The sequence below is a fragment of the Cebidichthys violaceus genome, unplaced genomic scaffold (assembly GCF_023349555.1).
Source record: "Cebidichthys violaceus isolate CVI_PGR_0920_01 unplaced genomic scaffold, fCebVio1.0.p SCAF_12, whole genome shotgun sequence".
NCBI classification, from domain to species: domain Eukaryota; kingdom Metazoa; phylum Chordata; class Actinopteri; order Perciformes; family Stichaeidae; genus Cebidichthys; species Cebidichthys violaceus.
Window position 1 is genome coordinate 8,968,121 of NW_027176285.1, and position 23,095 is coordinate 8,991,215.

At 43.3% G+C, this 23,095-nt stretch overlaps 3 protein-coding genes across 5 annotated transcripts in view; 1 reads left to right on the plus strand and 2 right to left on the minus strand.

Moving 5' to 3' along the window:
- arvcfa (ARVCF delta catenin family member a) overlaps nt 1–5,898 on the minus strand; it is a 28,673-nt gene extending 22,775 nt beyond the window's left edge. The window contains exon 1 of the mRNA XM_068706206.1: nt 5,850–5,898. Within this exon, the coding sequence (XP_068562307.1) occupies nt 5,850–5,867 (18 nt within the window). The 5' untranslated portion in view covers nt 5,868–5,898. The remainder of the gene's footprint in view (nt 1–5,849) is intronic.
- Nucleotides 5,899–7,674: 1,776 nt separating this feature from the next.
- zdhhc8a (zinc finger DHHC-type palmitoyltransferase 8a) lies at nt 7,675–19,958 on the minus strand. Of its 3 annotated transcripts, none has more exons than XM_068706209.1 (11): nt 19,604–19,958; nt 19,478–19,528; nt 12,135–12,256; nt 11,874–12,031; nt 11,221–11,393; nt 11,013–11,115; nt 10,733–10,824; nt 10,513–10,642; nt 10,326–10,407; nt 9,514–9,626; nt 7,675–9,402 (listed from the first exon to the last, which is right to left on the minus strand). In XM_068706209.1, exons 1-11 carry the CDS (start codon nt 19,705–19,707, stop codon nt 8,110–8,112), a joined length of 2,421 nt encoding a protein of 806 aa, XP_068562310.1. In that variant the 5' UTR covers nt 19,708–19,958; the 3' UTR covers nt 7,675–8,109. The 3 variants fall into 3 exon arrangements, with proteins under 3 accessions (XP_068562310.1, XP_068562309.1, XP_068562311.1); XM_068706208.1 differs by having other exon boundaries at nt 10,293–10,407; XM_068706210.1 differs by lacking the exon at nt 19,478–19,528 and having other exon boundaries at nt 10,293–10,407.
- A 1,742-nt stretch (nt 19,959–21,700) lies between these two features.
- On the plus strand, nt 21,701–22,807 carry ora5 (olfactory receptor class A related 5). The gene has a single exon (XM_068705532.1). It carries the CDS (start codon nt 21,701–21,703, stop codon nt 22,805–22,807), a length of 1,107 nt encoding a protein of 368 aa, XP_068561633.1.
- The last annotated feature ends 288 nt before the right edge of the window (nt 22,808–23,095 follow it).

Here is a 23,095-nt window from a genome sequence, read left to right on the forward strand (position 1 = left end):
CATCCTTCAAGTCCCCGACGCCGAACGGCAGTTCGTCGTGGAGGTGGATGCATCTGACATGGGTGTAGGGGCCGTGCTGTCCCAGAGAGCAGCCAGTGACCAGAAGCTCCACCCATGTGCCTTTTTCTCTCGGCGTCTTTCCCCAGCCGGGAGAAATTATGACATTGGTAACCGGGAGCTCCTAGCTGTTAAACTGGCCCTGGAGGAGTGGCGGCACTGGCTGGAGGGAACCAAGCAGCCCTTCCTGGTTTGGACGGACCACAAGAACCTGGAGTACATCCGAACCACGAAGAGACTCAACTCTCGACAGGCACGATGGGCCCTCTTCTTCACCAGGTTCAATTTCACCCTCTCCTACAGACCCGGCTCCCGCAACGTCAAACCTGATGCTCTGTCACGTCAGTTCCAGAGGGAGGATGATGGCGCCAGTGCTCCTGACACCATCCTTCCGTCCCCGTGTGTTGTGGCATCCCTGACTTGGGAAATTGAGGAGAGAGTGAGAGCTGCCACAGAGGGTCAGCCTGGTCCGAGTGCATGCCCTACTGGTTGCTTGTTCGTGCCTGCAGCTCTGAGGTTGGATGTACTCCAGTGGGCCCATGGTTCAAGGTTGACCTGCCATCCTGGGATCCAGAGAACCCGGGATGTCCTTCTACAACGTTTCTGGTGGCCCACGTTACAGGAGGACACCCGGGAGTATGTCAGAGCCTGCCAGACCTGCAACCAGAACAAACCATCGCGCCAAGCCCCATCCGGCCTCCTGCAGCCTCTCCCGGTGCCACATCGCCCCTGGTCCCACATTTCAGTGGACTTTGTGACAGGCCTGCCACCATCGGATGGGAAGACGGCTATTCTTACCATTGTGGACCGCTTCTCTAAGATGGCCCACTTTGTGTCCTTGCCTAAGCTCCAGTCAGCTAAAGAGACAGCCCAGCTGCTCCTCAACCATGTCTTTCGCCTTCATGGGATTCCTATTGACGTGGTCTCGGACAGAGGGCCCCAGTTTTCATCAGTGTTCTGGCGGGAGTTCTGCAGCCTCTTGGGAGCCACCGCCAGTTTGTCATCCGGGTACCACCCTCAATCTAATGGCCAGACTGAGAGGATGAACCAAGAAATGGAGACGGCCCTCTGGTGTATGGTGTCACAGAACCCATCCTCTTGGTCCCAGCATCTGTTGTGGGTGGAATATGCCCACAACACCCTGACCAGCTCCGCCATCGGTTTGTCTCCTTTCCAGTGTGCCTACGGTTACCAGCCTCCTCTCTTCCCAGCCCTGGAAGGAGAAGCCTCTTGCCCTTCAGTTCAAGCCTTCATCCGTCGCTGTCGTCGGACCTGGGCCCGTGCTAGGGCCTCCCTCCTGAAGGCGGCAGACCGGTACTCCTCAGCAGCCAACCGTCGTTGCTCCAGAGTACCAGGTGGGCCAGAAGGTTTGGCTCTCCACCCGTGACCTTCCTCTGCGTGTGGAATCCAACAAGCTGGCTCCCAAGTTTGTCGGGCCCTTCGCCATCGAGAAGGTCATCAGCCCTGTGGCAGTCTGGCTCAAACTCCCTCGGTCTATGCGGGTGCACCCGACATTCCATGTGTCCAAGGTCAAGCCGGTCAGCGAGAGCCCGCTGGTGCCTGCTGCTCCACCCCCCCCTCGCCTCATTGAAGGGGGACTCATCTATGCTGTGCGCCGCATCATCCACTCTCGCCGACGTGGAAGGGGCTGCCAGTACCTCGTCGACTGGGAGGGCTACGGTCCGGAGGAAAGATCCTGGGTTCCTGCTCAACACATTGTGGACCGGGGTCTCATCCGAGACTTTCACCAGCAACATCCGGACCAGCCCTCCCTCAGCAACATCGGCAGGGGCCGTCGCCATAGGACACCTGCTGCTGGCCCTTCCACTGCCCCGGACCAGTGGGAGGACTCCCTGTCTGAGGAGGAGGCAGTGGACCCGCCGGCGAACTCGCCTTCCTCACAGCCTGAGGATGGGGAGTTCTCGGGTTCTCCCGAGTTTTCTTTCCAGCGTTCTCCTGCCTGTCTTCCCGGTACCGACCTCGCCTGTCCCTGATTCCCTGCTTCGTCTGCCTCCTGGTTATTCGACCTAGCCTTCCGTCCCTGACCAAGAACTTTGCCTCTCCTCTCCTCATTCCTGTTTGCCGGTTTGTAAACCGTTTGCCTGTCTGCCGGAGTCTAAGTAAAACGTTGAACTTTTACCTCTGTCTTCTGAGTCCTTTGTACTGCAATTGGGTCCATACACCACCCGTTACAGAGCCCTATTTAAAGTCCAGTATGAGAAGCTCCTGTGTTATCAACCTGGTCCAATAAGGGAGATCAGTGCTGGAGAGGAGACAGCTCATTGTTCTGTGTATACGGGTCAGATAAACGATGTCTTTTTCAGTGCTACCACTTAAATTCTACACATTCTATGTTGCTTTACAGGTTAAAATACAAACAACCAGCAAGGACCCTTTGTAGGAGGAAGCCAAAGCCTGAAAGAGTTAAAGCCGTCCAGGGATTTAAAGTTTAATTACAGCAGGATATAAAGAGCTATTCAGTGAAGTGTATATATTAACAAAATTCAAAGTATGTGTTCGTTTAATTCTGCATAAACAGATAAATTGAAAAAAAAAGATTTCCTTTGTAAAATCACCAAGTCGGGAAGCTGCATAGACTGACATGCATAAGCCTGCTAAATATTTTGTATTCATACACGTTCAACATCCTGGGCTGTAGGCCATTTTTGAATGTTATCACCCTCTCTCTCTTCACTATATTTCATAGCACTCTCCAGTGTTTACTATCTGTTTATTAACTAATAAAAAATACAGGAAGGCATCCACTGCATACTCTGTTGATGCCACCAAGGAAGCTCTGTGTTGGGATTAAAATGTTATAACTCAGACCACGTTTTGGGGTGTTTGTTTTTTTTACTGAAGGACATGTTCACTTACAGTCTACCTGGACACCTATTATACCAGAAAATGTTTTCATTTAGTTGCTTTCCCACAGTCTGTGATTTATTCTCTGCTCCTATCGCCTGACCCAATACCCTTCACACACACACACACACAAACAATTTTCTCCATGTAAACAGCAAGCACGAATAAATCCTGTTCTACTCAGTGTATTGACACATTTGAAAGAGCAAAACAAGCGCATTTATCCGCAACCACACACACCTCAGTTTTATGTGTAAATGCTGTTTTGCTGCAGCTGTCATCACCACAATAACTGGATTGTATCTTGGCACTATCATGTGACAGAGATGAATGTAATTACTGCTGCCCATTATCTGAACATACTGAGATGAACAGAGGGGGCACAGTAAAGTGCAATACGCAGGATCTGTCAACAAACACCCACATAGAAAAGGATATATTACATTACAGCATGTATGTTGCTGAATGGCAATTAAATACCCATCGTCTTTGGTGTTCAGCGGGGGCATTTCACATCCTTTTTCTCTGTGGACTCTGCCACACAGAGGCACAGTCAGTGCAGATTTTTGTCCTAATTAAACCCCAACGCTGCCCACCTCTGCTCTGTTCAGGCTGGCATGCGGAGCTGAGGCTAATTCAATTTAACGCAGAGACAAAACATCTATCATGAGTTTAAAAAAAAAAAAAAAGGAAATCAGTGCCAGCAGTGTGTTGAATGCTGCATGTATTCCAGATGGCGCCATCACACAGAGTGCAAAATAACACTGGAAATACCAGAAAAGGTCACTAAATTCCACTTCAGATGAGAAAGGGCAAGTTTAATTTCCATATTCAAATAGACAGAGGACATATATGTAATACCAATTTGCTTGATTAGATTGAATGAAAGGATCCAGTCAGATTGAGAGTTTGCCCTCAGACTATAAATGACAAAGCACCTGACGTCCTGACTTTCACATCGACTTACTGCTGCACCCCCTTGGTGAGCTATAGTAACAGCAATAGCTACAAGTCAGGACTGTCCATATGAACACGTTCTCCTGAAGCGGCACTACAATGCATCCCTTCTCGGTGATTTGATAAATAATGTAAATAGTATAAAATAAGCAGCCTCTGATGGAGAAAACCAGGGTGCTATTAATCCAACTCCTCTTTGTCAAGTGTGACTGCAGCAAGTGCTTAATCACACCAACAGGGAGCGCAGAGAGGGAGTGAAATGCATCAGTGGCACTGCAGCTGAAATGACAATCAGCCAGTTCAGCAATGCCTCTGATGATCAGGCATATCAATGAGCTGAGAGAAAGAGACAGAGAGAGAGAGAGAGAAAGAGAGAGAGAGAGAGACACGCTGCTTCAGAGAGAGTCAGTGGCACAAATGTAGGTCAATCCCTAGCATCTTTAGAAGTATCATAAAATATTTAGGTGACTTGGAGATTGATCAGAATGAAATCAACTCAAGTCAAGAGGTTATATGAGTTCCTCAGATGAATCCTTGCATTAGCATTATTTGCTATTTTTTATTGCTCTGTTTATCATAATATCATGCATCTAGATGCAAGAAGAACCATGGCAACGCAGAATAATCTGTGATCCAGAGGCAGAAGAAACTGAATATGATTGAACTATTGGACTATTGTTAATAAATAATTATTATTATTATCATTATAACATTTGATTTGAGACACCACAAACCTGTTGGTGATCCCTATGTCTGAACTGAAGACCAGAGGTGAAGGTTGTAGCCACACATTAGCTTTAGGTAAAAGGATAAAGGTGTGCGTGTTAAGTTTCATCTGATATTTGCTTCAGTGTTTATAGGGTTTAAAGGGTCAGTTAACCCAAATTAAAAAAAGTAAAAAAAAATCTCAGTTTACAACCTGTGGTATCAAGTGATACTGATTTTGAGATATCTGTCTGGAATAAAAGTTGAATATTTATCTCTTGTTCAGGTAACCTTCAGGGTCTCCGTTAGCCAGTTGTCTCCAATCAACCACAGACACTGACACGCCCACCATTTCCATAAAAAGGTTTTTTTTCTTAATTTTTATTGCACAAAACTATAGGATATATATATATATATATATATATATATATAGCCTTTTCTATTTTATTTAAATAAAGAATAACGACATTAAGGAATGTCTAATGTTTACAATGCAAAACTACCAAATGTTGTGATTTATATATCAGCATTGCTAAAGTATCATACATCCAGCTTGAGACATATTTGAGACAAATGTAGAGTATGAGACAACAGTCTCTTCTAAATCGAATTTGATAGATTTGTCAAATTCGTCAAATTTGTCAAATTTGGTGGCAAATTGTTCAAAAATAGCATGGTGTAAGACGGAGGGCTTCTCAGACACTTTTGCACAGAATACTTTTGATCCAACGACCTGCAATCCCCTCATTGCACAGCAGCCTTATCATTACCGTCATTACCATTTTACCTCCGGCTCCAGAAACTAGGATGAGTGAGGGGGAGGAAGGAGAGCAGCAAGAAAACAACAAGAGTGCAAGGAAGAAAAACAACAGAAGAACATCCCAAATGTCTATCCTGACAAGAACAGGAAACAGTCAAGCAGTGATTATATATGGATGTGAACACTGAATTGTAAAATGTTGGATTGTGTTGGATTTGAAATAGTAGAGTAATTTCAACAGTTCAGCACCAATACCTCCCTGCGACAAACAACAACTAACTTCAACATTACAAGAGAATAATAAGAGACTCCAGAGCAAGAAAAATAACAGGTAGCCTATGTGTTAGGAAAAACACATTACAATCATACTCTCATTCACAGTTTTCATCTATTTCCTGTTTTAAGATTCATGCACTGTGAGAACCGTTTTGGAAAAGTAACATTTTTGGAGGAAAACATATCAGAGGACTGAAACAGGAAGAAAAATATTTTTTTTCTCAAATACCTGGCTTAATGTAGACATACGTAAGATTCATCCACTCTGGAGAATGCTTGGAAGCCTCTGTTTAGGGAGGAGAAAAACTTCTCTCACATTCAGGTCAAGGAACGATGAACCCAAGTTCAACCCAAGTTCAACCCAGTTTTGGGCAGGGCCCAAAACTGTTTCAGTGTAGACCTACATGTGAGCATGTGAAAAACTGGGAAGCTGTCCCTTTAATAAACAGGATACTTTTAATTCCAAGTTGAAGCCATTTTTGAAGTTGGATCCCACATGTAGTAATGAGAGATCAGGTGCCTCTCACATAATAAAAACAGGTGTTGCAAATTTCTGTAGCTTAGTCAATGATCACAGTGGTTTGTGGTCGATGCTGAATACTTTCCCTGCAAAAAAAATGTATAGATTAGAAATAAAACAACACTTAAAAAAAATCCATTGAGCTCTGGCTCACATACTTGAGTAGAGGACGTCAATGACTCATATAAATTGTAGCTTGTTTCCGTCCCTCTTGGTATCTAATGATGCTTTAAAGGCCCTGATATTGTCCTCATCTCTCTTCTCTGAATTCCTTACTCGTTTGTGCAATCTTTTGAGTGGAAAGAGTGTGTCATGTAATCTGCAATCTTGTGAAACATTTTTGGCAAGAACAACTGCTCCGATGAGTCCCGAACAACAGCGTACACTTCACTTGTTGCTCTCTGGCACTCTAACTGTGAGAGGCTTTTGTTGCTGTGAGGTCTTAACTAAGCCTGTACAAGTGAGTTGTTTTTACATCCCAGGGAATTTACCATTCTGGTGTGAGATCTGTCAGTTATTCAGCTGCGTTGTAAATTCCTGCCAAAAGTTTAAATTACTCAATCCTTTCATGCTTTCCTGTCGTCAAATCTTCACTTCCCACCTGCTATAAGGTTAAGTGCAACAATAACTCACATGAAAAGCTCCAACCTCAAAGTGTCAAGCCTCGTCATTTATTGCCAAAACAAAAATGTGTGATTGTCGATCACGGCTCAAGGTAATTAGAAATATTTCTGTCACAAAGCCCCTGAATGACTCACGAGCTTGTCGTTAGACTGAAGGCCAGCCAGAAGAGACGTTTGAAGCTGTTTGAAAAAGAAAAACACAAAATTTAACCCTGGATTCCTCATTTGACTCTTGATTAAATGAAAAAGGTAGAACAAAGATTTCTGCCTTAATAGGTTTTCATATTATTCTTGATTTTTCTTATTATTTTAATGTGAAATGGACCTTTTGGAATATAGGTCTCACCATAGTATAGCGCCTCCCTGGTCTTTTCCATTACTTGCAGTCCTTGACATCGACAACATGCTGTTTTCTGACGTTTTAAACAAAAACAAACCAACCACCTTCTCAAACTGTTCACTAGAGGGTGCCATACACAAAATCAATGTAAAAACTGGCATTGCAGAACTAGTGAATCGTTGCACCAGTGTTATATTTCATTATAATCCCCATTACAAGTCATAAATTCACCAGGAGTACTATCATCACTGCTATACAAATGTATGCACTGCAGCAGTTTTAAATGGAAATGACTGAAAGTGCCTTTAGACTATCTCCATAAAGCATGTCATCTTTTGAGTTATGAGCTAAAATTATCTTGTAATTTTGGAAAAAAAATGTAGCATAAATATAGTATCTTGGAAGATTGATAACCAACAATAAAATGCCTTTTTTTCTTTGGTTGCTTCAAACAGCTGGTGTTTTCATTATGTAAAGCCTCAGTCACCATTTCATCCAACTCTATTGCAGCCCTGCACAGGGGCCTTCATTGGTAGCCATTCACACAAGAAAATAACGTAAAAAACGGAAATGAAAATTACAAAATAAGTTTATTCATATAAACAACTACAAAATTCTATTAAAATGGGTAATTTGCAGCGGGAGACATATTAAATGATATGGTATTACATCGTGTCACAAAAGCAATATCAAAACACATACAAACAGATAATAAGTTAATATGTATTCTTCACATAGCTCTTCTGCTTTGACTGAGTTTATAGAGCTCGCTCTGTTTGTAAGAGGAGGCACGACTATCCTGAGATTCACCGATTTTCGGATTTGTCAAACTTGCATGACATTTCAAGAATATTTATAAGTTTATCCATCACTGTGTATTCTCCCTCCCACACAGTAAAGTCCAATATGGCCTCGTATTTACAAAGTATTATGGAGCTGTGAAGACTGAGACTAACACTGCATAGATGATTAATTCAAACCATCAGAGACATTGAGTATTTTTTTATTATTTCAGGGCTCCCAGGGTGACTGAGTCCTTCCCCTCAGAGGAGTATGGGAGCGAGGATCGTTTCGCGGTGGCATAGGAGGCGTACGAGGGGGTGGAGGAGGTGGCAGAGGAGGGTAAGCGGGGCAGAGTGGCTGTAGAGGAAGGGAGGGGTTGAGTCTGTCTGTCAGGAGGGCAGTAAGCCGGAGAAGAAGACCTGCCCTTGCTTTGCAGGCTGCTGCTGCTGCTGCTCTGCAGAGGAGAGCTGGACGTTTTCGGGCCTCGAGTCAGAGACGACGTGGAAGAGCTGGAGAGAGGTGAGGTCCTCATGCCATAACCGAGGATGCCTGTACTCATCAGGAACTCCCTGGAGCCGTAGGCTGGAGGAGTTGGTCCACGGGAGCCCGGGGGTCGGATGTTGTCTGGTGGTAGACTCCTCCTGCTGGGGATGTCATAGATCCCCACATCTGGGCCATAGAGGGCCTGGGATCTGGCTTGGAGACGCAGCATCCTATCCCTCTCCTCCACCTCTCGTCTCTCGTGGATTGATGCCATGATGGTTTTTGAAAAGTTGTCATAGCGTACAGCTGCAGACTTCTGAGGCGTCAAACCCTGTGGGCCAAGATCGCGAAGGCTGTCTCGTAGACTTTGAGAGGTCTTATCCCGCATCGTCAGACCTGGAGGGCTGAGGTCTCGTGATGTTACGCTTTGGGATGCGAGGTCTCTTGCCATCAGCCCTTGAAAACCCGGACAAGGGTCTCTTTGAGTGAAACCTTGGAAGGAAGGTGAGGGCTCCCTTGAGGTGCGGCCCTGTAGAGGTGAGGGGTCCCGATGCTGAGGAGACTGTCTGGTGACGCCCATAAACACAGGACTGTAGCCGTGAGAAGGGGGCCGCTGCACCACACCCCCATCTATGCCCATAGCCAAAAAGTAAGAGTGGTAGCCAACTTGGGGAGCCCCTCTCTGAGCCAGGAACTGAGGATCTGCAGGGTTAATGAGGTTATCATAGGAGAGGCTGCTGCTGCTGTGGTTGGCCAGCAGGCTGGAAGAGCTGATGGTCCCCGGTGAGGGATTGGACCCCGAACCGTCACCATGCATGGTAGGTAGCTGGGATTTGCTGCCGTGGCGATTGCTGTGTTTGAGGGTGAGAGATCGGGTGTTGAGTGTCAGAGAGTTGAGCTGCAGTGAGCTGGAGATGATGTTGGTCTGGACAGGAAGGCTGGCCTGCTGGCTGCCTCTCCCAGGGCTTTGTTTAGGCTCAGAGCGGACGTCAGGACCTTTGTTGTTCCCTTGCTGCTCTAATGTCTTCAGCAACTAAACAACACAACAAAAACCAGACAGAAATGTCCGTCAGACAAGGATCAAAACCAGGACATGGATAACGAGGCTCATGCTATAACAAATTAATATCAGACTGAAAAGCACCTGCTCTGGAGGAATAGGTGACGATCCTCTGGATATGGCATCCAGGACAGGCCGGAGCTGTGGCACAGTGGGAATGGATACAGGAATGATAGATTTGGTGTGGTGTCCCATCTCTGGAAAAGAAAACACTTTGTGGTTAGGGTACGGATTACAGATATTCTATATTTTTCTTATTGTGAACAAATTCCACGAGGAGACCAAAACCAATGTTAAATTAGGTGGTTCCATTGGTCCCTACGGAAAATGTAAATCTTTAAAAAGCAAGTCACAAATATATATTTACATTTTTTTGAAAGGCTCAATAGCAAACATTACTCAAATGGAAGAAATAGTGCATTTGTTGGGGACTACTTTCAGCTGAAGTTTAACACTCATTTGGTGCACTAGTCAGTATGTAATTACAGCACCAGGACATGTCTATGTGGGATCGACTCAAAATAAACTGCAGTGCCCTCATTGATAATGAAGGAACATGTCACCCAGTGCAACTGTGTGGCTCCTTGAACAAAAATGGCTCAGAACAATAAGTGGTATCCGGGTTTTGGCTACACAGACCACACCTGTCTGTAGGATCATTGTCAACAACCACAAAAATCTCACCATGCATATCCTTTAATTGACTCTGCTGTCTTATAGAATTAGATGTACCCTTGATGTTGTGGTATCTTTGTCACTATACAAGGATGTATACTGTATGTATATGTGGCTGGTTATCACAGTATATATATATATATATATATATATGTGTGTGTGTGTGTGTGTGTGTCATCCTACAGTACCATCCATGACAGACAGTTGGCTTTTCAGCTGACCGTGATCTGGTTTTGGTGGCAGTGGTGGGGGAGTTTTCATTTGTTTGATGTCCGACAGCTCGACAGCTCCGGCTGACGTTCGCTGGAAAGAGGAAAAAAACAGAGAAGCATGAGGGATCTGATCCCTTGACAACTGAGGTAACAATCCTTAGAATTTGAATTTGGCACGTAATTTGTTTTTGCGTACTTTATTTTGGAGATCCTGACATTGTATCCCATTGTCTCTGACTTTCATTTGCCTCTGCCTGTCAATCTCTGGTCTCAGGAACGGAGGCTGAACGTGGATCACTGTTTTCTTACGGGGCCTCGCTGTGTATCTGGTGTCACATGATAAACAGGGTGTCAGCCAGTGAGATATAAGGCTTTCTAAAAAATACTGTAGATTAGGAAAAGGAAAAGGCTCTTACTGGGGAGAGATTGGGCTGCAAACCAGATACTCCAGGTTGTTGCAACAACCTCTCGTGAAAGGATTTACTCCTCCTTGAAACTTCCCAGTTACCTGTGGGATCATGAAGAGATTAAAGTACACCAGGATATAATTCAGTATTATACAGATGTATAAAAGAAATAATAAATAAAAAAAGCATGTTTTAGGGAGATAATAATAGACAATATGTCAAAATAACATAATTGTTAAGTCTTAAAGATCCACTTTATTGATATAGTTTTCAATCAAATCAAACTGACTTGTTCATTGGTGGTGCGTCCTCTGGACACCAGATAAAAGTGGAAACCAGTGAGACCCAGGACCGGAAGAAGAAACAGCCCTGATATACTGATCACTACCAAACTGCACACATTGTTAAGGAAAACTGCTTCTTATTAGTCTCAACTATAACGCTTTAATATGTTCACACGAAGAAACGCACAGATACACACGTGTGTATGAGGATACGTGACAGTGCAGTGCAGCTTCCATAATTCCTCCATGTGGTGCAGGACATATATGAGTCCGAAGGCGAAGACACCGATCATGTGAACCGTCAGCGACAACAGAAACAGGAAGAAGTAGCGGTAGTTTCGCCTCCCGATGCAGTTGTTCACCCAGGGACAGTGATGGTCAAAATCCTGAGGGGTAATAGTGGGAAAAGAGATATCAAATTAAAGAGCTAGAAGGAGAAAAAAAAGTGCTTTACACACTGAGATAACATCAACTAATTTACAGCACTTAAAATCAAGCATTTGTTGAAAACTGTGCTTTCTTAATACATTTTGTTTAATGCAGTCTGAACCCTTTTTCAAATTGCATTTCTACTGAGTCTACCAGGGATCTGAGAAAAGGCTTAACCTGATTAATGAGATCTGGCTCCCTCCATCACACTCTGTCCATCATTCACGCTGCAGAAATCCCCTTTATTGACTTTCCCCACACGTAGTGCTACACTCATTCACAGCGCTACTCACTTGTATCCCCTGATATGTCCATCCACGCTCTTATCACTCTTTATCCCCATTTAAAGTGTTTTGTTTTCTCCCCTGAATATAGTGTTTCTTACTTAAAACTATCAATGCCATGTCTCTTCTCTTTAGATCTGTCCACGTACTAACCTCCACACAGTGATCACAAACGCTGCAGTGGGAGCAGCGCGGAGGCCTGTAAAAATGACACGAAGCACACCACTTCATCCGCACCTGGACGCCCTTCACATCCACATTCTTATACAGCGGAGCACGGAACTCATCATCCTTGTCCTCGTCCTCGTTGGCTGGAAAACAATAATGAATAATGAAACTGGTAAAAATAACACTCCCACAAATTAACAAAGAAAAGTCTTCCGCTGTTAGCATAACATCACTTTGATTACTAACCCATTGGGAGAACACCAGCATCCATAAAGGTTGCCATGGTGAAGTTGGCCAGCACAAAAAGGAAGAGGATGGCACAGCATGGCGGCACAGCAGGGCAGATGGTTACAGCCAGCCACGGGCATCTAAATATACAAACACAGGAAGAAAAGAAATAAAATGATAACACATTTTTCTGTACGAGTGTTTATTCGAAGCAGAATTCATACTGTAAAAGAGGTTTTATACTTAAGTATCCATCCCTTGTGTTGAGTTAACACAAATCAAGGCTCCAACAAAGATTTGAAGGGATAATCTTCATCCCATTTATTCTGTTGGGAGCACTGGATCCCAAAAGTAATTGTTTACAGTGGAAGATAAGCATGTATTAGTGTGTCCAACAGTGCCCACAACCAGGGATTAAATGAGGGGGTCTCTCCTGCACCCTGCAGGCACGCAGATTTCTGATCCGTGTCACACAATGAGGCAGATCTGGACACTTAAGGGCTGCAACTAACTATCAATTCATTATTTAAACTATAAAATGTCAGATAATAGTAAAAGATGCCCATCATATGCTCCTCATTCCCAATGTGGCACTGCCAACAAACTAATATATATATATATATATATATATATATATATATAATATATATATATATTCAGTTTACAATGATACATAAAACAGACAAAAGATGCAAATCTTTTAAGAATCTTGAACCAGCAAATATCTGGAATTTTCCCTCATAAATGACTCAAACAACTACTCAATTAAAATGTATTTCCATCTTCATATATCATTCAAAAAGCTGACAAAAGACAGGTACTACAGAGTCTGGTGGATGTTTAGGACTATAGTCTTCATATTACTGTTGTGTTGTGAAAAGCCTTTCAAAGATTGTGTATGATGGGGAAAATTTGTTTGTGTAGAGCAGAAACTATCAATTGACTTGAAAGTTGTCTTTCAAGCCAAAATGCCAAACATGTACCTGTGCCAGCTTGTAAAATGTTAGTTTGCTGCTGTTCTCCACTTGTTAACATGTGAACTGAATATCTGTGGAACATTTATAGACAAAATAACTAGAATTGCAAAAAAAACAACATTTGAATAAAGTTTGCACATTATCACTGCACCGACAATAAAAAGCAGTCAGATAGTCATAATTAAAGATGTCCAGCAAAAGCAAATGTTAATCTGTATGAGCAAGAAAATGAAAAAGGTGCAATTGGTGTCAAATTAAATCTAGATGATTCTAGAATAAACTATATGTCAAACTATTGTTGTTTTTTTCCACAGTATCGAGGGTGTTCCGTCTTTCTAATTGGCCTAAAATCCTAGAGAACAATCACTTATCTCTTCCACAGACTCGGTATGTGTGGACATGCTGAAATATACTGAACTGAATACTGCGAGTATGATTATATCTCTTCTGTGTGAGATTAGAGGGAGGGACAGTGTAATCAGGTTACAGTGGAAAAGATTCACTGGATTATATTAACAGTGTTTGATTGAACATCACATGTTTAACCTACATAGATACTGTATGGGAATGTTCTACTTGAATGATCAAATGTTACAGTTTTGGTATGGTTTCAATATAGGTAAAGAAAAATAATAATCATGGACCATATGGCACCAGTATAACCAGGGTGTGGTTCCACTTTTCATGCATTTTTTCATGCAGATATGACTCCGTGGCCAAGTAAACCGTGAACACAAATGAGTGATTAAACAAAAAGTATTATCGAAAGTGAAAAGACTGCAAAAATTAAGAGTCATCTGCCTCAATTATGCACTTTATCCCAGTGAGCCCCCCCCCCCCCCGGCTGGTTTCAGGCTGTGGGGGAGGGGTCCACCCCCTCGAGAGGAACGCCTGCTGATGCCATGCCAGCTGCAAACCCAGTAATCCCTGGATTATGATCTCTGGATTATAGACCATTTCTGCCAGACCAGTGCATTGTGGATTCCTCACATTAGATGCTAAACATACAGACTGTGCAGTCACCATATATCACACTTTGCATTACTATACACTGGATATCATGACATAAATCCAAACCATTCACTACTGGTAGCCCATACCTGCAGATGACTCCCTCCTAGAACAGATAATGAGAATAAAAAATGGAAATAGGACAAGAATTTCTTTGTAGACTTGGAACAAATTTAGCATAAGGAAATTATGAGGAGGCAGTGAATATATGAAAAAAAGATTAAGGAGCCCTCCCCCCTGTCCTGAGGATGTGTGTCAAAGTTGTTCTCACTGAACATGGTCATGTTTGACATGTGATTAAACTATCGTAGCTGATCAGAATCATTAATCTGTGTAACTCGAGCTGGTTAGTTAAAACACTCCTCTCATCATTCTGCAAAATATCTAAATAATAAATCATCACCCTGAGTCTATGAAATAAGATTGTTATTCCTCTTTTTCCTCTCCAGATAGACGGATAGATTATACATTCCAATGCATTCACCAAATTAGATTATAGCTTTGGTACATTTCTCTCAAAAGTAAATATTTATGTCAATAAACATGTCAGTGCCCTCAGAATAAGAAGATAGTCAAAATGATTAACCGTGTTGTCAATATCACAGTGCACTCTAAGTATTTTCTGATGATAATGACTGAAAATACACATGGCTGCCCTTTTTCTGTTGCTTGTATGAATTTCAATAGTACAAAGTTACACATTGCTGTGTGTGGGAGATTGATTGCAAGAGATCGAACAGGATGAAGCTTGATAGTTAACCATAGTTTGTTGACAGACGGTGTCATTGCAATACAGAAAAGAAAAAAAACAAGACTGTTTTACACTGCAGGAAAAGAAAGGAAAAAAATAGAAATGTAAACATTGGAAACGCCACTTAGGCAGAATTGTAGATCTAACTGTACAGTTAGAGATGGTTAATCATTGGTTCACCTGAGAACAACTCATCAATTCAGGTCACGTATAAAATATTATGACAACTGGTTCAACCACTTTGCATAAAACGACTTACGCAATTAACTAATGCCTCGATGATTTGGAGGGTTAGACCACTCAACAGAGAACCAGTTTAATACATTTTGATCAGCATGACATAAGCAATTGATATTGTAGGAAACGGCAGAGAATTGTACATAATCATTTGTGTGAATGTGCCGAGGCCTTTGCAATTTGTTCAAAAGAATAAGAATGTGCTGAACATGATGTGGAGGTTGAACAAGGGAATGAAAGAAAAATGGTATTATGACAAATGCAATCTGCTACAAATAAATGACAGGGCTGCAAATGAAACACTGAAGGTGAACTGGGAGCCTGTAAAAGTTCATCTGATTGATTTCTTGTGGACCGGATTACAGCGTGGACGCCTCTGTGTGTGGACGGCGAGCCTCCATCATCGGCCTGAGGCCATCTGGACCGCAGGGAGGGACAGTTCATTACACTGCAGCGCGGCAAAGACAAGCCCCACCTAATGAAAACAGCCCCAGCAGAGCTGTATTAAATCACACAGAACAGTAAGCTGCTCTCGCAATCTGCACGCCGCCCTCATCCTCATAGTGGGTCAGTGGCACAGCAGACGCCCGCACAGTTGGTCAAGTGACAAGTTCACTACCGCCATTAGCCAGCGCTCCTTCAGTGAAATATTATCACGGTTACATAGGTTACGTCACCGCCATGTGATCAGTCAGATTTGTAGACGACACAACAGTACTGTACAGAAAGCAGTTTGGGTTGAATCAATTCCCACTGTAGAATAAATCTCCTCATAGCGTGCACTCAAGTGTCATAGGTTCAACCTTTCTCATGTGATCCGTGACTTGTGTTTGTCATCTGCATTTTATTATCCCCGCTCTCACTGCGCACCATCATATTGAATTTAGCAGCGTTAAATCTGTACAGAAAAAGATACAGTATCTGTTCATTTGGTTAATATATGAATTTCAATTTTAACTGTAAAAAAATACACTTTTGCCTTCTTTCAAATGATTCATAAGCTATCTGAATTGAATGCACTCAAGGGTTTTTGCTGCCGAAGCCTTACCTCATCTAGTATGATCCGTTAGCAAATGTTTAAAACTTGAAACAGATAACGCAGTGTTGCTAGCATTACCGAGTTCACTGATCCGATGACTCTTCTCTATCTGTGCTACTGTTAATGTGTGTATACACCATGTATTTCTTATACACAGTCTATGGTATTATGCAGTATTAGTATTTTGCAATTTGGAATTGCAATTTAAAGCCACAGTGGCCGCTGTTCAGTAAAGCTTCAAGTGTTTCAACTTAAACTGCAACTCCGGTACAATATTTCACGTGTAAAGAACGACATTCTAACCTGTCGGCAGTTTTTGCACCTACAGTTTTCATACTTCTCTTCAGAAGATATTGCCTTTCCTAGTTTCAACATATTTCAGTATTCTGAAAGGTTTACTCGGTAGATAAGCAAGATTTTCAAATCCGGGCAGAGTGAACCATAGTTTAATTATCAAGGGACGTTTTCCTGCGGCCTTTGTGGGGCGTAGGCGAGCAGCCTGAGTTTAACAATGCACAAAACATTAAGCAGCACTAAACCAAACAACAGTTCATGGTCAGAGGAACAAAAGCAGGAAACCGGTAACTGATGAGTTTTATCAGACAAAGGGAAACAAAACAGCCTCCACAATAAAGGTCGGAGTGGAAACAGAAATGGAAGCATGCACCGTTAACACACACACACACACTTCACACACATAACTGGATGAATAATAGTAGATGAACTATGACTTTAAATGGCACGGTTTATGCTTATATTTGTGGGTAAAAGTTTTAGCATCAATACAAAAAGTGACAAAACAAAAGCCCACAAGGCCTGACTGGATGGCATTCACTTGTGTTCCCACGATTCACAGAAACCAGAGTAAAGGCCAAGGTGATGTTATGGCAGATGACAAGCGGTGTCCCTTTGACTCAGTGTTACCAAGGCGGGGCTGAACAGAGCGTGGCACCTGTCCATCTCTGCTTTTATAGGGAGGAAGGGAGTCACTCCAGCTGCAGCTGCTGACTTAGCAAACGCCAAGGACATCAAACAAGTTATTGGCCGAATTGGCAGTCGATGGCGCTTCTGCCCATTTTCAGCTGGATGCTGATATGAATGGCCTTTAAGTCTACTGTACGTACTTCCAGATTATAAGGGCAAAAGATGCTTGTAGAGACTCACTGGTCAGTCAGACAGTAAGGTTTTGTTTACTTATACGTTGTGGGGGTTTCAACTAAAACATGTTTACAAGCTTTAATGTTATAAAAAAAACATTTTTCTCATACCGTCTGTCTGAATATACCTGTTTTGACCCTCTGTCTGAAACTCTGTGTTTTAGCGCCAAGCCCAGTCTGCGAGAAATGATGGCGCACCTTTCTAAAGGTAGTTCTCAAGCCGTGGTTTGGAGGTATTCAGATAGGGGGCGGGTTATTCTTTGGTGTCAGCATGTGACATAGGACGGGGAGCCTAATCGGAATGTCTTGTTGAATCACATGTTTCTGATGTAAGCAGCCCACAAAAACAAACTGACTGGGTTGTCTTACTCACAGTTTGTGGGTTGGTAGGCGCTCCAGATACCCAAATGTATGCACACAAGCACTGAAAATAGTGATTCTTTTCAGCTATGAGCTCTATTCTACTGGGCTGTTAATTAAAGAGTTTTAGGTTATAAGGTCATTTCAGCTAAAATGCAACCCGTGTCCCGTGAGAAGCAGCAGATTCATCAGTTGTTCGTTCAATCATTCGCAGCGTGCTGGTTTTGCTGGTTTAGCAATGCGGTCCCAATTAAGCAGTCTCTTCTCAATCTATCACGTCAGCAGGTCATTGATTTTTCTTTTTCTTTCACAGAGTAGACGGGGTTCATCAGGGTTTCTCTCCCTTTTCTGGCCCGTGAGCCCGTCTTTTCGTCCCAAAGGCCTCATGATGACTTCAGCATTTAGATAGCTGTGAATTAAGAGTTCATATGTTTGTATACTATGGAGAGAGCTCCAAATGGATTAAAGTAATATCACATTTTAAAAATAATGATGTAGATCAATACCTAACCTACAACCACTGCTGTACAAACCACCTCAACGTAGAGAAACATTTTAGATATACTTCTCCCATGGTATGGTATAATCATACCTTATAAACTAAAGACGAGATACAATTTCACTTAAAACATATTTCATTTGAGGATCTCCAAAAAATGAGGGCTCATATTTCTGCTTTCATCTATAACTCTCACTAAAGAAATGAAAGAGGAAATAAGGAAAATGTAACAGAAAAAATTTAAACTGTTGAATGAATGTGTATTTAGAATTAAAGTCAGTGAAGTAAATATCACATATCAAAGATCACAGACTCCATTTTCCCAGATGGGAGGAGGGGAGGGGAGGGGAGGGGGGGGAAATCACATGGCATTCGCAAGAGGACCCTAATCCCGTACGCCCAATCTGGTGTCAGATTCCAGTGGAAACGGTGCGCTGCTGGAGAATTCCGGAGAAACTAGGACAGATATGGCTACGGAGGTCAAGGGTCAGCTGACAGACATAGAGCTGATTAGTTGGGAGCCTTGAAACTGAAAGTCAACACTGGATATCAGAGAGGTTTTCATATTGAAAGAAGGATACTTTAATATCTGACACCCGTCTGCTTGTTTTGTTTTTTCTTTGTGCTTCTTAATGTGAAGCCTTAAAGATATGTCGATGAATCTGACAAGCCTATAGTCGTCATTCAAATTGGATTCCAGGGTATTATGGGATATTATATTTTATTTTTTCCCTGCATGCCAGCGTTGGCTTGAGTGCAGTCTTTTCAGCCTCCCACTAGTTCCTCACAAATAGGTCAAAACAAGGAGGCTAAAATTAACCATTTCAACACTTTTCACCAAATGTGAAACTTCGTTTTCAGAACAGGTTGTCTGATCTCGACACAAACTGCACCGTTGTGGAGTGTGTATTTGATTTCCTCCAGCTAGAATTAAGATACATGTGGGTCATAATGACATAATGACACTTTGACACATTGATTGTGGGTGGCTTATCCCCTAAACTGTGCTTACTCTTAGTCCTCAGGGTGCCCTGGGCAGGCACCCAGGCTAGTCCACACTGAGAGCCAACCAGGTCAGATGTTAGCTACCCCTGGTGGGTCGGCCAGCAGGGTGAAGTCAATGGAAAAGAAGAAGACATGGTGCTCTTTTTGTACATTTGTCCTTCAAATAACGGTTTAAGCAGCTTTTTAGAAATTGAAAATCAACTAAAAGTAACAAATGAAGTAATATTACAATATTCATGTTAATGACAACCAAGAGAGGGAGAGAATGGCCAAAAATATTCACATTTTGCACATGCAAACATATTCAGAGGAAAGAACAGGCTACCTGATGCATGGCAGAGGAGGGATGGGGGTCTGGATGATTTTTTTTTTTTTTCTGTGGAGCAAATCAACAGTGCATGTCACCAACTTTTTCCATTTTTTTTTTTTTTTTTGAAGGGCTGGCACTTACGTGAAGACGAAGAACAGGGAGGTGGAGCCGACCAGGAGGAAGGCGGCCGTGCACACCGGGATGAAGGCGCTGGCTTTCAGTGAGTCGGCGCCGCTGACGGGCATCCTGTTCTCTCCGCGCGCATCAGAGTCTCATAACGAAAGCGACCGCAAACACACCGCGCGAGAGTACCTGTCTGTGTGTGTATTTCCCTCTTTTCGGACTAAGCCCCGCATCAACCTCAGAGCGCTGGAAAATGAAAACCATAGTCAAAAGGGAGGAAATAGGAGGAGGAGGAAAAAAAAAATCCTGAAAGCCAAAGCCCGCAGCGGCACAGCTCACTCCCGCACACCCCCGTCCTGTCCGTCTGTCCCGGCAGCAGCAGCAGCAGCAGCGCACAGATGCCGCCTCTGGTTTATCCTAAAAGGTGGAGCTTTTACTCTTGAATCACGTGGAGCACTACTACACTAAACTGAGATCCCCCCCCCCCAGCTTATCTCTCTTTCTAAAGAATTAAAATGGTCAGCCATGTCCATTGTTGTCCATATTAGCAAGACATTAATACATCCAAAAATAATCTGGTGAGTATCAGATCATCTATTTTAAAGGAAAAAACACTCATATTTTCATCCCAAGTCTCCACATATTGGTTTTAAATTTCAGGTACAACTTCCTTGAATAGGTTGTAACTCATGGCTTTGTTAGTGGTTAATGGGTGACATAAGATATTAGGTTAATTAAACCACACCAGCATGATTTTTTATTATTTCACATGCATGAGCTCATCTATCGTATTCACATTAAACACATGCAAGCAGAAGCACACATCACATTTTAAGATGATACATGTAGTCCGCTGCATGGTGACGACTGCCTCTTTGTGTGTCACATTTTAACGTTAATTAGACAAAGAAAACTATATTTGACCCTAGGTTAGTGAGAACCCCATGACGCTGTAGTCATTGCTGATAGTGCAATTGAGCAGTATAAGTACTTGGGAATACAAATGGACAAGAAATTAAATTGGAGTGCTCAAGTTGATTAAAAAAGCATCATTATTTATGGTACGGCATCCTCAGTCTAGTTAAAATTGAGAATCACCATGGTGAAACATGGAACAATGACAGTGATGGGAAATAAAGACTCTCCGTCCCTTCGCACCATCTATGTTGTCTATTATTACATCCAGATGTTACAGAGCCAGTAAATGGAACACTTGCTTTCCTCCCAATGTTTATAACTGTGTATAATGTCTTAATGACATATACGATTGTCTTTTTTATAATGCCTATGTATTTATATATAGCTATTCTCTCATGGCATGGCCAATATTTGACATGTTTTACTACTGCGCCTTTGGTGTATCACTGTAATTACCAGTTGGCTATAAATTGTTTTCAGCTGAATGTGGCTGTGTGCAGCACTATTGCTCAAGCAAAAAGATTAAATCAGATGAGAAAAGCACAAATGTATCTCGCCGCCAGGGCGGTAAATCAAGTGCTTCTGCGTGGAGAAATAATGGGGCGAGGAGTTAATTTTTCACACACAAAAAAATAATATGTAACAAACTGAGTTGAGATGAAATTAAAATCCCATCTGCATGCAGAAAGTCCGCTCCATTTTGTCATATTTTGCAGAGAGGGATAAACTTAACTGCACAGGAGCGCAGGAATAACAATGGTGCAATGATGAAATTGGGGGTAATCTTCTTCAAGATATCCTACTGAGTAGAAACCAATGAGTCTTTGTGAACTGAAGGAACATTTTGTTTGAAATTTATCAGAGGACTCGGAGCTTTAAACAGTGGCTCTCCAGGGACTCTCAGAGTTGCTCCGTCAGATAACACACTATAGTCTTTTTGAAGTCAGGGGAAGCTCCATGGGAGGGCCCCTCATTGGAAAGATACACCTCCAGCTCAGTGCGACTGCATGATGAAGGCTCCCTGAGGAAAAAGAAAATAGTGAGACTATTAAAACTCTACAGTGTGATTGGGTCCAGCCTCTCACCCTCCTCTATAAACGCCCAAAGACCAAAAGCATCCCACATTACAAGCTTTGGAAACTGTGAGACCAGTGTAGTGAAGAACAATTGGAAGTCGTCACCTGATCTTGTGAAACGATGGACGCAGAAGAGTTGGTTGAGTCCATCATCAGAGGACTCATGTTTCTGGCAGGGATCGTGGGAAACAACTGGCTGGCTATACGCTCCCTGCCCGGGCACAGATCCGGCCTCCGCACCAACGAGGTGCTCTTCCTCAACCTGGCCGTCTCCAACCTCATCACCAACTACCTGGTGGACCTGCCCGACACCGTGGCGGATTTCGCCGGCCGTTGGTTCCTGGGGGAGACCTTTTGCGCCGTGTTTCGTTTTTGCGCCGACCTCTCGGAAACCAGCAGCATCTACTCGACCTTCTTCATCAGCGCCTTCTGGCACCAGAAACTCGTCGGCTCCCTGAAGCGAGGCGGCGCCCCGGTGCAGCTGGACAGCCTGTGCTTGGTGGGCTGTTTGCTGGCCGGGAGCTGGACGGTGGCGGTGGTCTTCAGCATCCCACATTTGTTCTTCGTGGCAGTGGAGGGCAAAAACGAGAGCAAAGAAGACTGCGTGGACGTATTCCCCAATGCGATAGCGAGGCAAACCTATGAAATCTTGTATTTAACCCTGGCTAACGCTCTCCCCGTCGCTGGGTCTGTATTTGCCAGCGTCCAGATCGTCTTCACTCTGCTCCGAAACAGGCAACGCATACAGGGTCACAACTCTGACCCTACCAAGGAGACGGTTAAGGATGAAAACAAAAGCGCCGAAAGCAGAAATGACAGATCAGTCAGCACTGTATCTGGTTCAGGCACCTCAAAAGATGCAACAGCTCTTGCATCCCCAACCCTCATTTATACGGGCGTGCCCACTTCTTCTTCATGTCCGAATGGAGGGCCGTCAGGTCGCAGCTCCCCTCCACCTCCACCAAATCTTTCCAGGCCCAGCCAGATGCGAGCGAAGCCAGGTCCGAGCTCGAGCACTCAGGTGAGGGCGGCCAAGAGCGTGGTGGCCGTAGCCGCCGTGTTCCTGGTCTGCTGGCTGACTCATCTGCTTCTGCGCATCTCCAACAACATCCACACCTCGTCCATGTTGGTGGAGGTGGCCAGCTACATCGCAGCCTCCTACACCTGCATCATCCCCTACATATTCTTGTATGGAGTAAAGAAGCTTTCTTGCTCGTGCAAAAGGTAGAAATGTGTGCATCAAATCCAAGATCCAGATCTGTCAGAACTGGCCGAATTGAATAAATAAAAGCATCCATTACTTGAAGAAACTGTAGAAGAGACGGTGACGAACTGGTCTTTAGACTTACTTTAGAGCTTAGATGATTAGTCGACTAATAGATGAGTTGATCGACGGAAAATTCAAAAGAAACAATTTAGAGAATCAAATAATCGTTTCTTAAGTAGAAGTACCAAACTTTCCCAAGTTTATTTTTTTTTTTAGATGTGAGGATGTGATGTTAAACTGAAACTTTTG

What these genes read in the sequence shown, in the direction of transcription:
- ora5 (XM_068705532.1), top strand. Translation starts at nt 21,701, where the DNA reads ATGGACGCAGAAGAGTTGGTTGAGTCCATCATCAGAGGACTCATGTTT.
- zdhhc8a (XM_068706208.1), bottom strand. Translation starts at nt 19,707, where the DNA reads ATGCCCGTCAGCGGCGCCGACTCACTGAAAGCCAGCGCCTTCATCCCG. An exon ending in TCCCTGTTCTTCGTCTTCAC is followed by an intron (nt 19,529 to 19,603) that starts GTAAGTGCCAGC and finishes TTTGCTCCACAG; the next exon opens with AAAAAAAAAAAAAATCATCC. An exon ending in CACCTATTCCTCCAGAGCAG is followed by an intron (nt 9,403 to 9,513) that starts GTGCTTTTCAGT and finishes TGTGTTGTTTAG; the next exon opens with TTGCTGAAGACATTAGAGCA.